Raw genomic sequence first — 13,045 nt, 5'->3', positions numbered from 1 at the left:
ATATCCAAGAAAGATATATTTCCTTAAAGGCAGCACAACAAAGATTCACTAGATGGATTCCTGGCATGAATGGGGAGGGAAATATATCCTTGGTGGTGGGGTCTGTTTGGAGGTGGCGGAAATGACGAAGGATGATCCGATGTATCTGAAGGTTAGTGGGGTGGTAGGTGAGGACTAGTGGGGTTCTGTCCTGGTGGCGGTTGGAGGGGTGGGGTTCAAGGGCGGAGGAGCGGGATGTGGAGGAGATGCGGTGGAGAGCATCGTCGACCACGTCTGAGGGGAAATTGCGGTCTTTGAAGAAGGAGGCCATCTGGGTTGTTCGGTATTGGAATTTGTCCTCCTGGAAGCAGATACAGTGAAGGCGAAGGAATTGGGAATTTCCCTCCCCACCCCTATCAGCATTCCAGAAAGACCACTCCCTCCGCGACTCCCTTGTCAGATCCACACCCCCACCAACCCAACCTCCACTCCCGGCACCTTCCCCTGCAACAACAAAAATTGCAAAACTTGTGCCCACACCTCCCCCCTCACTTCCCTCCAACGCCCCAAGGCATCCTTCAATATCCATCAGAAATTCACCTGCACCTCCACACACATCATTTACTGCATCCGCTGCACCCGATGTGGCCTCCTATACATTGGGGAGACAGGCCGCCTACTTGCGGAACATTTCAGAGAACACCTCTGGGACACCCGCACCAACCAATTCAACCACCCATCTTCTTCCCGACCTCTCCGCCCCCACCCCCTCTCCGGCCTATCACCCTCACCTTAACCTCCTTTCACCTATCGCATTCCCAATGCCCCTCCCCCAAGTCCCTCCTCCCTACCTTTTATCTTAGCCTGCTTGGCACACCCTCCTCATTCCTGAAGAAGGGCTCATGCCCAAAACGTCGATTCTCCTTCTCCTTTGTTGCTGCCTGACCTGCTGCGCTTTTCCAGCAACACATTTTTAAGCTCTGATCCCCAGCATCTGCAGTCCTCACTTTCTCCTAGTACATTTTTACTGAGAGCCTTGTGAACCTTTAGAATGCTTTAACCTGGAAGGCTGTGAATTTTATTTTCTGCTATTGAGTATTTTCAAGGCTAAGATCAATTGATTTTTTTTAATTCTAAGAGAATCAATGGATATAGGAATTAGGCAACAAAGCAGACTTGGTTGGAAATCAATTACTATCTTGAGGGGTGGGGAGGGTTATTCTTTACAGTCTAATTTGTATCCTCATATTTTAATTGGGTATCACTGTATCAACATGGAAAATATATGACATCTCTAACATTTATATGAAACTTTGGAAACCATCATATTTATTCAATTATTGCAGTATTTAGAGTTTATGATCAAAAGACCCTGGAAATATGATATATTACATGATATATATTTTGAGTGTGTGGAAATACATAGGTATGACTGAATACTCCAAATCATTGCTGAAGGATCTTATAAAAAAAACAATAATTTGAACTGTCCCGACTTACAATCTTCCATTAGATTTATTTGAATAAGATCTTGTCTAAGTTAAAAAAGTGAATACTGAAAATCTGAAAATAATAGAAATGCTGAAAAGAAAAAGAACTAATCAGTATTTGAAAAAAAAACTTTGCACTCAAAGTAACATGCGTTTTCAGGTGTTGATGGCGCATTAATCTACGCTGTTAAAAATTACAAATAGTGATAAATAGCAATAGTGATAAATAGCAGTTGCCCCTTCTCAAATACAACAGTGTTTTTTGGAACAGTAAGTTCCACTTTTAAGTTTCAAGAAATTATATTATATGCCCATGTTTTGTTCGCATTGAAGAAAAGTGTAGCTACTTCGATTATCAAAGCAAATCCACTTGGAGCACTTAGCATATTAATTGGAAACAAAAATTCTGAAAAATCCATGCGTTGTGAAACAACATTGCACGATTAACCTGAACAGTCCACTGTGACTTCACCGATCTGATTCCAACCCAGATGTTCAGAGGGAACTCTCAGAACTTCGTATACTAACTTAAATGTTGAGTTCTGTATTTGACCAAGTTCTAATAAACAATAGGAAAAGGCCACTACCTAAAAGTCTTCGACGACAGTGATCGGAAGGGCTCGAAGCTGTGAAAAAAAATCCGCGAGTGATATGTTTGGCATGCAATGAACACTGTGAATACTGACTGCAACTTTAAATATGACAAATAACATGCAGAATTGATAGAAACATAGCTGCTTTGCGCTGTATATAATGCCAACGTTGGACATTCAGGTAATTTACTTTTGTAAATTAGTAGTTTTATAAACTACTTGCATGAACCATATGTTAGGGAATGTTTGCAGTGTGAGCCTGATAATCAAATGGCCCAGTCTTATCCTGGATCCTTGTGACACTGCAGAAACACTTCAAAAAGACCTGTTCCAAAATAGAAGTTTGGTCAACAATGGAATTATTTTGAAGTAAAGAGAACTTACTATAGAAATGTAATTTAAAAGCATTTAAATGATCAACAATTATTCAAAACATAAAAACTTACCTTACTGGTTGCATTAACTGCTCGTGTTAGGATAAAAAGAGAAAGAATATATTTGGGAAGTCTCCACATTTTAAATGCCTCTTATGTTTTCGTTATTTGGAGAGAGCAATCTGAGCAGAAATACTGTACCATCAGCAAGAATTCGGTGACAGTGCTTTTAAAGTCACTAAAATCTTTGAAGAAGAAAGATCTTTGGTTTCCTACACAGGGATTGCTCTTCTCAGGATCTCCAAAGTCTCGCCTTCAACCCTTCCCTGAAACTGGGTAACTGCGGCTGTGCAATGCAGCTTTCGGCTAACTCGTAGTCAGGATTTTTTTTAAATTTCCAGTGTGTTTTGAATGCGAGGGAGGGACAATAATGAATACCAACTGCAGATCGTACCAACCCAATGTCCACGCAGAATGAACACTGAAGTTGTTGAAGTCTCCAAAACAAACATTTACTGGCAAATAAATGTCACATAAAAAGTTTCATTTGAATATAAAATTAACATACTATTATTGTATCCGCTCACTTCACATTGTGTTCAGTTGAGCCAAAGGAATTTAAAACGAAAGGTAATACGTGCCTGTGTCCATTCCTAATTTACCAACAGCGTTTAAACGAATCGCAGTTCTTCTATGTATTTTCTGATGTGACTGCGCCATCTATTGGCGAGACAGCCCCTTTCCCGAGGTGCCGAAGCAGAAATATATTTTACATTCAATTAAAGTTTTGATCTAAACCATGACTACATCCTTTATTTCAATTGACCGTGTTGGTCATGACGGCATGCTGTTCGAAGGTCGGTTCAGACTCGATGGGCTGTATGGACAATCAAACCGGGCAAATTTACATTCCGTGAACGCGAATTTAAAATGCTGACATTATCAATGGGGAATAAGATTATACTGTCACCGCTGAAATTGGAAGGGTGAGGGACGCATTGAAAAATAATGACCTCGTTGTTACAATAAATGATTTGCATTTATGTAACATTGCAATATGCTTTACGTAAAGCGAATGGTCACTTTTGTGACTTTGGCAAATCCATATCCGATTCTTCGCAGAGAGTTAAAGATTGTTTTTATTCATTCACGAGATGAGGGCATCAATGGCTAGGCCAGCATTTATTGCCCATCATTAAGTCAACCACACTGCTGTGGGTCTGGAGCCACATGTAGGGAAGACCAGATAAGGATGGCAGTTTCCTTCCCTTAAGGACATGAGTGAATCAGATGGGTTTTATGATGCGATTAAAAGCATGGACAAAAAGATTGATTTACACAAGATATCTGAAGGCACAAGGGAAGAAATACTGTAGAATGGATGAGTCACTTGTTCCAAATGACTTACATTCAGGATTATTGAAGGAAGTGAAAGTTGGACATAGAAGAGCTTGCCATCTTCTGTCAATTTCCCCAGATGGGGAGAGATGCCAGAGCATTGGAAAGTACCCACACACCCATTCCCATCACATCCAATCATCTTCCTTCATTTGTGTTCGGAAGAAGGGTCACTGGACCTGAAATATTAAATCTGCTTTCTCTTCACATATGCTGCCAGACTTACAAAGTTTTTCCAGCCATTCTGATTTTGTATATTTCATTGCAGGAGAAGCTGACAATTACAAGGAAGAGGGACCCCAGACTAACAGAGGAGTATCAGATATCTGCATCCCTTACCCCTCAAGAGAAGCAGGCAGACAGCTGGTAGGTAACAACCACAAATTGTCCACACCACTTGTTAGACTTGTGCAACACACTACATCTCATGATGTTTTACTATTAGTTTTGTGCCACAAAACACACGAGAATTCCTAGAAGCATGGCATTCCAACCGGAACTCTATCAACAAACACATTGACTTAGACCCCATTTACCGCCCCCTGAGCAATTGGAATAGGAAGAAAGTCCAGCAAGGAACACTGCAGCCTACTCTTCTCAGATATGCAGGCAGTTTCACACATTCATCGACATAAGGACCGTGCATCTTCACCAAGTAATTCTTTCTCTTCCAAAGGCACCAATGACAAACAGACAACCAAATGAATATGGGCAGAGCTTCTGCTAAGTACCACCAAATTGAAATTGAGGTGAATGGAGTTAGAAGGTAAAGAAAGGGAGAGAAGAGCCATGTTAGAAGAAAAACAAAAAGGGAGAGAAGAAAGAGAGTGAGAGCGAAAGAGAAAGAGAGAGGGAGAGAAGAAAGAGAGAGAGAGGAAAAAGAAAGGAAGAGAAGGTTATTAGCTGAGCAAAAAGAGAAAGGAAGAATTTGAATTTCAGAAGTTACCAATTAGTCAAGAAAGTCAAGTTAACAGGATGGAGATGAAGAGAGATGGTAGTGATGTATACAGACATATTAAAACATTGCCACATTTTGATGAGAAAGATGTTCAAACCTTTATTCCATTTGAAAAATTGGCTAGGCAGATGCAGTGGCCAGAGCTTGTTGGTAATGCTAGTAGAGACTAAGCTGGTAGGCAGAGCTAGTGAGGTATTTGCAGTGCTGTCAGATGAGGGTTCAAGAGTTTATATAGATGTCAAAAGGTATTTTCAGTGCTTATGAATTGGCACCAGAGTGTATAGACAGCTGTTCAGAAATAAAAAGAAGGAATCAGGTCAGACTTATGTTGAGTTTGAAAGACTTAAACATAGTAATTTTGATAGCTGGGTGCGGGCCTTAAAAGTACATAAGACAAATGAAGCTCTAAGAGAGATTATTCTGCTGGAGGAGTTTAAAAACTCATTTCCAGAGATGATATGAATCAGAAAGTTCAAGAAGTCAGAAGAGCGGCAGAAATGGCAGCTGACTATACATTGGTGTATAAGGCAAAATTTAGCTTTTGGCAGGAACTTAAGCCTGTGAGGGATAGAAATTATGAGAAGGGGAGATCCTGCACTACAAAACACCTGAGGTGAAAGACTAGATTCCCTACAGTGTGGAAACAGGCCCTTCAGCCCAACATGACCCTCCAAAGAGTAACCCACCCAGACCCATTCCCCTACCCTATATTTACTCCTGACTAATGCATCTAACATTATGGGCAATTTAGTATAGCCAATTCACCTAACCTGCACATTTTGGACTGTGGAAGGAAACCAGAGCACCCGGAGAAACCAACACAGACACGGGGAGAATGTGCAAACTCCAAACAGACAGGAATTGAACCCAGGTCCCTGTGAGGCAGCAGCGCTAACCACTGAGCCACTTGCCACCTCTCAGGTGTTTCCCTGTGGTAAGGTGGGGCATGTAAAGTCACAGTGCTAGTCATTTGAGAAAGGCACTGTGGGAAAAGATATGATAAAAGAGGCTAAGCCAGTGGGATTAGTGAAAGTAGTAAAGGAAAGCCCAAAGAAAAGTTGAGCTGCAGGAGACTGCACAGCCTAGGCAAGGGCTGGGTATTGAGTTAGTGCCTGATCTCTATAAAGACTTCATTTCTGTGGGTAAACTTTACTCAGGAAGAAAAAGGGGAGAAGGGAAAGAAGTTACAAGTTTAAGACATACGGGATCTAATCAATCTGTAATAGCAAGAGATAAATGTATTTTTACTCTTTTTGACATATTACCCAAGAGAGTGGTTATTTGTGGAATAGATGGACAGAAATTTAGCGTTCCCCTGTGTAAGATCAGGTTGGAGACCCAAATCAGGACGAGGGACGTACAGCAGAGAATGAAGCAAGTGGCAGATAAAAACTCTAAAATTAGGGCATTTTCTTGTAGGAATGATGTATTAGTATTGTTACCAGTGGTAGGAGATCCCTTCAAAGCCAGATTTCGTGGTCCCTACCAAATTGAGAAAAAATTGAGTCAGGTGAACTATCTGGTAAAGATGCCAGATAGAAAAAAACTGTATCGAGTATGTCATGTAAACATGTTGAAATCTTATTATAATAGAGACAGGGAACTGGAGAAACAGGTGTTAGTTACTGTCCCACAGAGTGAGAAATCAATCCAAACTATGTTAAATAATGAGGAAGTCTTTGAGGAGTGGGCTAAGTTAATGTACTGTCTCAGGAGCAAAGAACACAGTTGGAAGACATTTGCAGCAATATGAGGACATATGCAGGAGTAAGGTGGGGAGGACTTTTGACTGATGTTTCTGGGTTTCAGAGAATAAAGTGCTATCTGTGTGTTTTTAAATATAGCTCTAGGAACCCAGCAGTGAATGCCTCTATTAATAAAACCAAACACCCAGAAAACCTCACCTCGCCTCATAATTTGTTAAAATACGAGTGACAGAGAACTCCCAAATTCCATTATATAAGGAAAATAACATCTAAGGATGGCACGGTGGCTCAGTGGTTAGCACTGCTGCCTCACAGCACCAGGGTCCCATGTTCAATTCCACCCTCGGGTGACTGTCTGCATGGAGTTTGCACATTCTCCCAGTGTCTGTGTGGGTTTGCTCCGGTTTCCTCCCACAGTCCAAAGATGTGCAGGTCAGGTGAATTGTCCGTTCTAAATTGCCCATAGTGATAGGTGCATTAGTCAGAGGAGGGAGTGGGTTGCTCTTCAGAGGGTCGATGTGGACTTGTGGGGCTCAAGGGCCTGTTTCCACACTGTAAGTAATCTAATCTAATCAGAGTTTAAAAATGAATTAGATTAGATTCCCACACCCCTACACCTAACACTACAGGCAATTTAAGATGGCCAATTCACTTAACCTGCACATTTTTGGACTGTGGGAGGAAACCCACACAGACACGGGGAGAATGTGCAAACTCCACACAGATAGTTTCCTGAGGTGGGAATTGAACCCGGGTCTCTGGCTCTGTGAGGCAGCAGTGCTAACCACTGTTCCTCCCAAATGAATTTTAAACATGAATTTTAAACAGCAACTATTCACAATTCTAAGCCCTCCTTTCCTTTAACTGCTTATTACCTGCCTCCAACTCTATAGCATGATACTGTTCCAATAAGGCACTTATTAAAATTACATCAACTTAATTTCAAAACCACACAGTCGCTGTCATCTTCTATGACTTCATTCTTCCGGCTGCTGAATTCCCTGGGTAGTCGTCTTTCTTTTCATTGCAAGTGTGTTTCATATGAAAAGGTACCTTTGATACAGAGTGTTTCCTAATTTTTTTGGATCTGTCTCAATGGCTGTTGTCCTCTCCTTCAAAATACTTTATAGCCAATGAAGTACTGTAAAAAACATGGCAGCCAATTTCCACAAAGCAATTTCTCACAAAGAGATAATAACTAGTTATAATGGTTGTAGCGATTGATTTGAGAATAAATATTCACCAAATATAATGTGGGAACAGGTGAAGTTGTTCAGTTTGACAGGAAGAATATATAAGACTTTTGAAAGTTTTGAATGCTGATGTTTAATCATGAATATCAATAATAAAGAATTCGAAGTTATAACTCTCTTAATAAATAATTAGAACACTGTTGTTTCAATTAAGCAATGTTTTTATATGGTATATTTAATTTGTTATGTTGGGCCACTTACAAAAGTAACTAAATCTTAGAATCAAATGGATATTCACATGCAAATCCCGAAAGAGCTTGAAATGATCTTGTCTCTATGGTTCATTGTTTTTCATGGAAAGTATGAAATGTAAATTTGTCATAATAGAGAGATGACTGGTGGTGGTTTTAAAGGAAGGGGAGTGGTTAAGAAGAACAACCTTCTATGTTATTGCAGCTGGTACAGGGTTTGAACCCACACTTTTAGTATCAGCTCTATATTGCAAACCAGCTGTCTGGCTAACTGAGCTAACAAATGAGGCAATTTGTTTTCTCTTTGAATGCTATAAACATGAGAATAATTTTCAAAATTTTGATGGTGATATCATTTTTAACATATTTAACAAAATTGAAATACATAGAGTCACAGCCATAATACGGCATATGTTCCTGATCTTGGTTTTGTCACAAGGGGGAGTAACCAAGCAGGAACAAAATTTGATCATAAGGGTTTGATAAATGCTCAAAGTTCTCCGGTATATCATCTGGTGATTAGGTGAAGTACAATTAATTTGTTTATTCATGTCACCTGTGATTGTGTATGCCTTGGGAACATGTAAGAGAGATTAATAACATATTTGCAAAAAGAATACCCAAATTGCAATGATTTTGTTTTAATTAAAAAGAAAATGGTTAGGGAGCACCTGTGAAGAGAAAGAAAGAGTTAAAGTTTCAGGTCATCAGTATGTTGAGCTAGTGTTGTTTGAAATGATTTGGTTGCATTAATTTTGATTGTGAAAGAAACTGCAAGGAGCTACTTAAAAATGATCTCTTGATGGACCAAATAATGTTCTCTTGATCTAAACTTTCTCATGTTCCAACTTGTTCTTCATTGTCTTAAGGTGCAATAATAGCTTGCTCCTTTTTAATTCTGATATGCCATTTCCCTCTCTCAGCTATCAGTCTGTTTCTTCACTCTTCTTAACTTCCACCCTACCGCAGCCCTAATTCACACTTTTAATCTGACACTCCCTTCCCTCAGTTTTCTGTTCCCCACTATCCTCCCTGCAGTTATCAGTCTGCCATTCCCTTCTTTCAGACTTAGTTGTAATTATGCTCAGTGATAATAGTGCTTGGAACCAATCCCACAAACTTAAATCACATTTTCTATTCTCCAGGAAATCAATCACCATTGTAATAAAGTGCAGGAAATGAACAGACATATCTTCAGTTTCAGCCCCTAAAAATTAAATTCACTATAATTTTCATTTTTGTGAAGATCTTGTGCATTTGTGAATGAGACAAAAAGAATATGTGATGCCACATCTGCTGTTTTCATCTTGTCTATGTGTTTTCTTCGTTCTTTATCCTATGTTTGCTTTTATTTCTCTGCAGCTGTAACATTGTGCTCCTCACTCTGTTCTATTACCCTTATGCACTTTGTATTGTATAATCTGCCTGTACTGCTTGCGAAATAAAACGTCTCACTGTACCTAGGTGCATGTGACAATAACAAAAATGAAATCTAATCTAATCTCACATCTTTTACTATCCCCATCCATATTACTTCCTTTCCTACATTTGTATCTCCTTCAAATTCTTTTCTTGTCATTTCAATCTTACAATAACCTTCATTGAATTCCACTTCCTTAGAGCACTGTGTCTAATATTATCCTCTCACTGTCTTGCCTCTAATTGTTTGTTCTAGACTTATGCTCTGGATCCAGTCTTTCCTAGGTCAATGATCCAATATATATCTTTGGTATCATTCCCATAGCTCTGATATAAAACAATAGATAGGCTAGAGAATCTAATAGGTCAGGCAGCATCTGTGGAGAGAAACAGAGCCAATGGGTGGATTCCTGGTTTTTTTTAGGTTAAGTGTGGAGGTGGGCCTAAAAGAGGGAGGTACTTCTGCTGAGGGGCAAGTTGGGTTTTCTTGTACAATAATGTACTTCTCTGCTCGTTACATATGTATGCACAATAAAATGGCAAATTTTATGGCCAGAAGGTCTTCCTGTCCCCTTAACTCTTCCCCAAACTGTCTGGACCTTCTGGGTTCCAGCGTCCTAAAGCTATATTTAAAAGGCACGCAGACAGCATGTGAAACCCAGAAACATCACTCAAACTCTATTCATCGCCCCCCCCCCCCCCCCTCCCCACACATATAAAAGTGTCAAAGAGCAGACAAAAAGTGGTATTACATTTTAGCAATGCTTCCCTAGAAGATCTCCCGAAGGCTGTTCATGCCAAGTCTAGGGATTATCATGGTATAGGGATAGGAAGCCAGACCAAATCAGACTCGCAACATAGTGAAACTTAAATATGTGTTGACCCTCAAAATTGCCCAATAGCTCTTAACTGGACTTTACAAGTAACTGATCTTGGACACCAAGTTTCTAATTTAAACAAAAATTCACAATTTACGATTAATAATGTATCTTTAGCTGAACACAGATGAACTACAATGTTATATAATCAATGTCTGTAATCTAAACCCAATCTCCTTTGATTACCAAGCCCTACTCACAAACTGATAAATAGACACAGTTAAGGGACTTTTTTTTAAATAAAAAAAATCACAAGTTGTCACTTTGATAATCGTTTCAACAATGAATATCAAGCCTTCATGAAATCTGATGAGTTGTATTATCAGATGTAGGATTGTAACTTGCTTGAATTCTGATGTCACTGCTCACTGCAAATAGCTTTCACAGACCTCCTAAGACTTTTCCTTATTTCTTACAGACTGGGTTTTTTTTCAGGACTTTCAACATGTTGATAACTGGGAAACATGTAAAGAACAAAAACTAAATTAAAAAACCCAGTCCTGCAGTGTCCGAAGCAGCACTCTGCTCCTACTCAAAAACCCAATCGCCTTTGTTTGCCCTTTGTTATCTCTTTCTTTTTCAATATTCTCTGGTATTGGTTGGCCAGACCCAGTTCTCCCTTGATTTACCAATTCAGTACCCAACCAGTTGCCTGTCCCTGAGCATAATGACATCTCAGTGCCAGTTTGTTGATAGTGTTCTTAGAGAAATACTTAATCCTTATAGGCCTGTTCCCAAAATCAACATCGGTCTTTTGTTTTCTCTTTTATTTAAGACAAGCTGCTGTTCCAAGTTCAATTCTCAATTGTAAGTCACAATTCCAAACCAAAAGTGAGAAAAATAAGAAGAAAATAATGATGGTTTCAACAGGAGGCAATCTGACTGATGAAGACACCTGGGAAAGGTGGCTATGGAGGTCAGTGTCCATGGATTCCTCGAGAGAACCTGATTACAGTGATGCAAGGGGATGAATTACCTGCTGCACTTCGCCAGGGTGTGTACCACTGTCTATGGATTACTTCATGGCCCTAGGACTGTAAGTTATCTTTGTAAGCTTGCAACCACACAAGTCTGTCACACACAGGACCTGGTGCTAGGAACATTCTTCAAATGACTCACATGCATCAATGTCTGTCACTTCACTGTGGCTATCAAAGTAGCATGACTGACATTACAGTGGTATTGCCTCTTTCACATCTGCTATGGATCATATATAAAATGTACAAGGAGCAATGATACTCCGAAGCTCATATATCATCAACTCACTGCCCTCTCTCAACAGTTGGAGAATGTACATATATAATGCTTATCAACCAAAGGCTTCCAAGGGATAAGAGCACGACCAAAAAAAATGACTTCCAGATGAACACCTCACAGGTATCTCTGACACATACATTGTCCGATGAAGTAATGATTTTCATAAATTTCAGCTCTTTGATGACGTTACATTCTTAAATAACTGAGTTCTGTGTGTGTGTGTATGTGTGTGTGTGTGCACACGCATGCGCGCACACGTGCATGTCCTGAGGGAAGTTTGAATATTTACAGCCATCTAATAAGATAATTTCCAAATGGCCACTCCCAGCTGCACATGAAACATCAACATCTTAATAAAACATAGGGTGTAGTGGCTCATGAAACAAAAAAATGTTTGTGTTTTTCTATGCAGCTTTCAGATCACATTCCCAAGCCAGGCCAAACAAATAAGATACCTCACCCCCCAGACCCATATCTCCCAGTCTCTTAAACAACATTTCTGAGAAGCAAGCCACAGAGGATGCATCATCAAGGTCTTCTTCCTCGTACTCCATCAACATGGTGATATTCATCTTGGTGGGTAATTTATGGCGAGTGTGGTGAGGGTCACATTCTGATGACCACAGTACTGAGACATGGGCACAGCTAAACAAAGAAGTAAAAGCAATTTGAGGGCTCTCGTCCATATAACACAGAAGCTCGCATTCAGCAGGTAATAGGCAAAACAAATGGGATGCTGGCTTTTATTTCAAAGGAAATGGAAAATAAAAGAAGGGAGATTTTGTTAAAACTATACAAACAATTATTTGCGTTGCTTTCCATGTAGTCTCCAGATCATACTCCCAAGCCAGGCCAAAGAAAAGCATCCCCTTCCACTCCCATCTAAAGGACACTTAAGTAGGGTCTAATTAGGGGGAGGTAATCTAACAAAGGGAAATGATGGCTTAATAGTATTTTCATTGTACTATTAATCATAAACCCTGCTAGCTAATGATCTGGGGACCTGAGTTCAAATCCTACCATGGCAAATGGTGGAATTTGAATTCAACAAAAATCTGGAATTAAAAATTTAAAGATGACAATGAATCCATTGTTGATTGGCAGGGGAAAACCCCATCTGGTTCACTGATGCCCTTTAGGAGAGGGAATGTGCCATCCTTGCCTGGACTACATGTGTCTTCAGATCCACAGCAATGTGGTTGACTCTTAACTGCCCTCTAGGATGGGCAATAGTGACACCCCATCCGATTAATTACTTTTTTAAAAAAAACAAGGCACTGTTAAACTATGACTGGAATATTAGGAATAGTTTTGGGTCTCTTAACAAAAGATATACTGTTTTGATGGCATTCTAGAAAAGATTCACTAGGTTAATACCAGGTATTGAGGGTCTGTCTCATGAGGAGATGTGAGTAGGCTGGGCCTGAACTCATTGTAATTTAGAAGAATGAAAAATGATCTTATTGACACATACAGCATTCTTAGGGGACTTGACAGGGGAGATGCCAAAAGGTTGTTTACTGTTGTGGAAGAGTTTAGGACCAGAAGA

The 13,045-nt window shown here is 39.9% G+C and overlaps 1 protein-coding gene across 2 annotated transcripts in view; it reads right to left on the bottom strand.

Moving 5' to 3' along the window:
* Positions 1–2,793, bottom strand: part of LOC122564842 (olfactomedin-like protein 2A) — a 64,558-nt gene extending 61,765 nt beyond the window's left edge. For both annotated transcript variants that reach the window (XM_043720175.1, XM_043720174.1), the window contains exon 1: positions 2,509–2,793. In XM_043720175.1, the coding sequence (XP_043576110.1) occupies positions 2,509–2,577 (69 nt within the window). In that variant the 5' untranslated portion in view covers positions 2,578–2,793. The remainder of the gene's footprint in view (positions 1–2,508) is intronic.
* Between the last annotated feature and the right edge of the window lie 10,252 nt (positions 2,794–13,045).

This window comes from Chiloscyllium plagiosum, chromosome 30, assembly GCF_004010195.1.
Source record: "Chiloscyllium plagiosum isolate BGI_BamShark_2017 chromosome 30, ASM401019v2, whole genome shotgun sequence".
Classification (NCBI taxonomy): domain Eukaryota; kingdom Metazoa; phylum Chordata; class Chondrichthyes; order Orectolobiformes; family Hemiscylliidae; genus Chiloscyllium; species Chiloscyllium plagiosum.
Note: the sequence above shows the minus strand (reverse complement) of the source record. Positions and strands in the feature narration are given on the sequence as shown.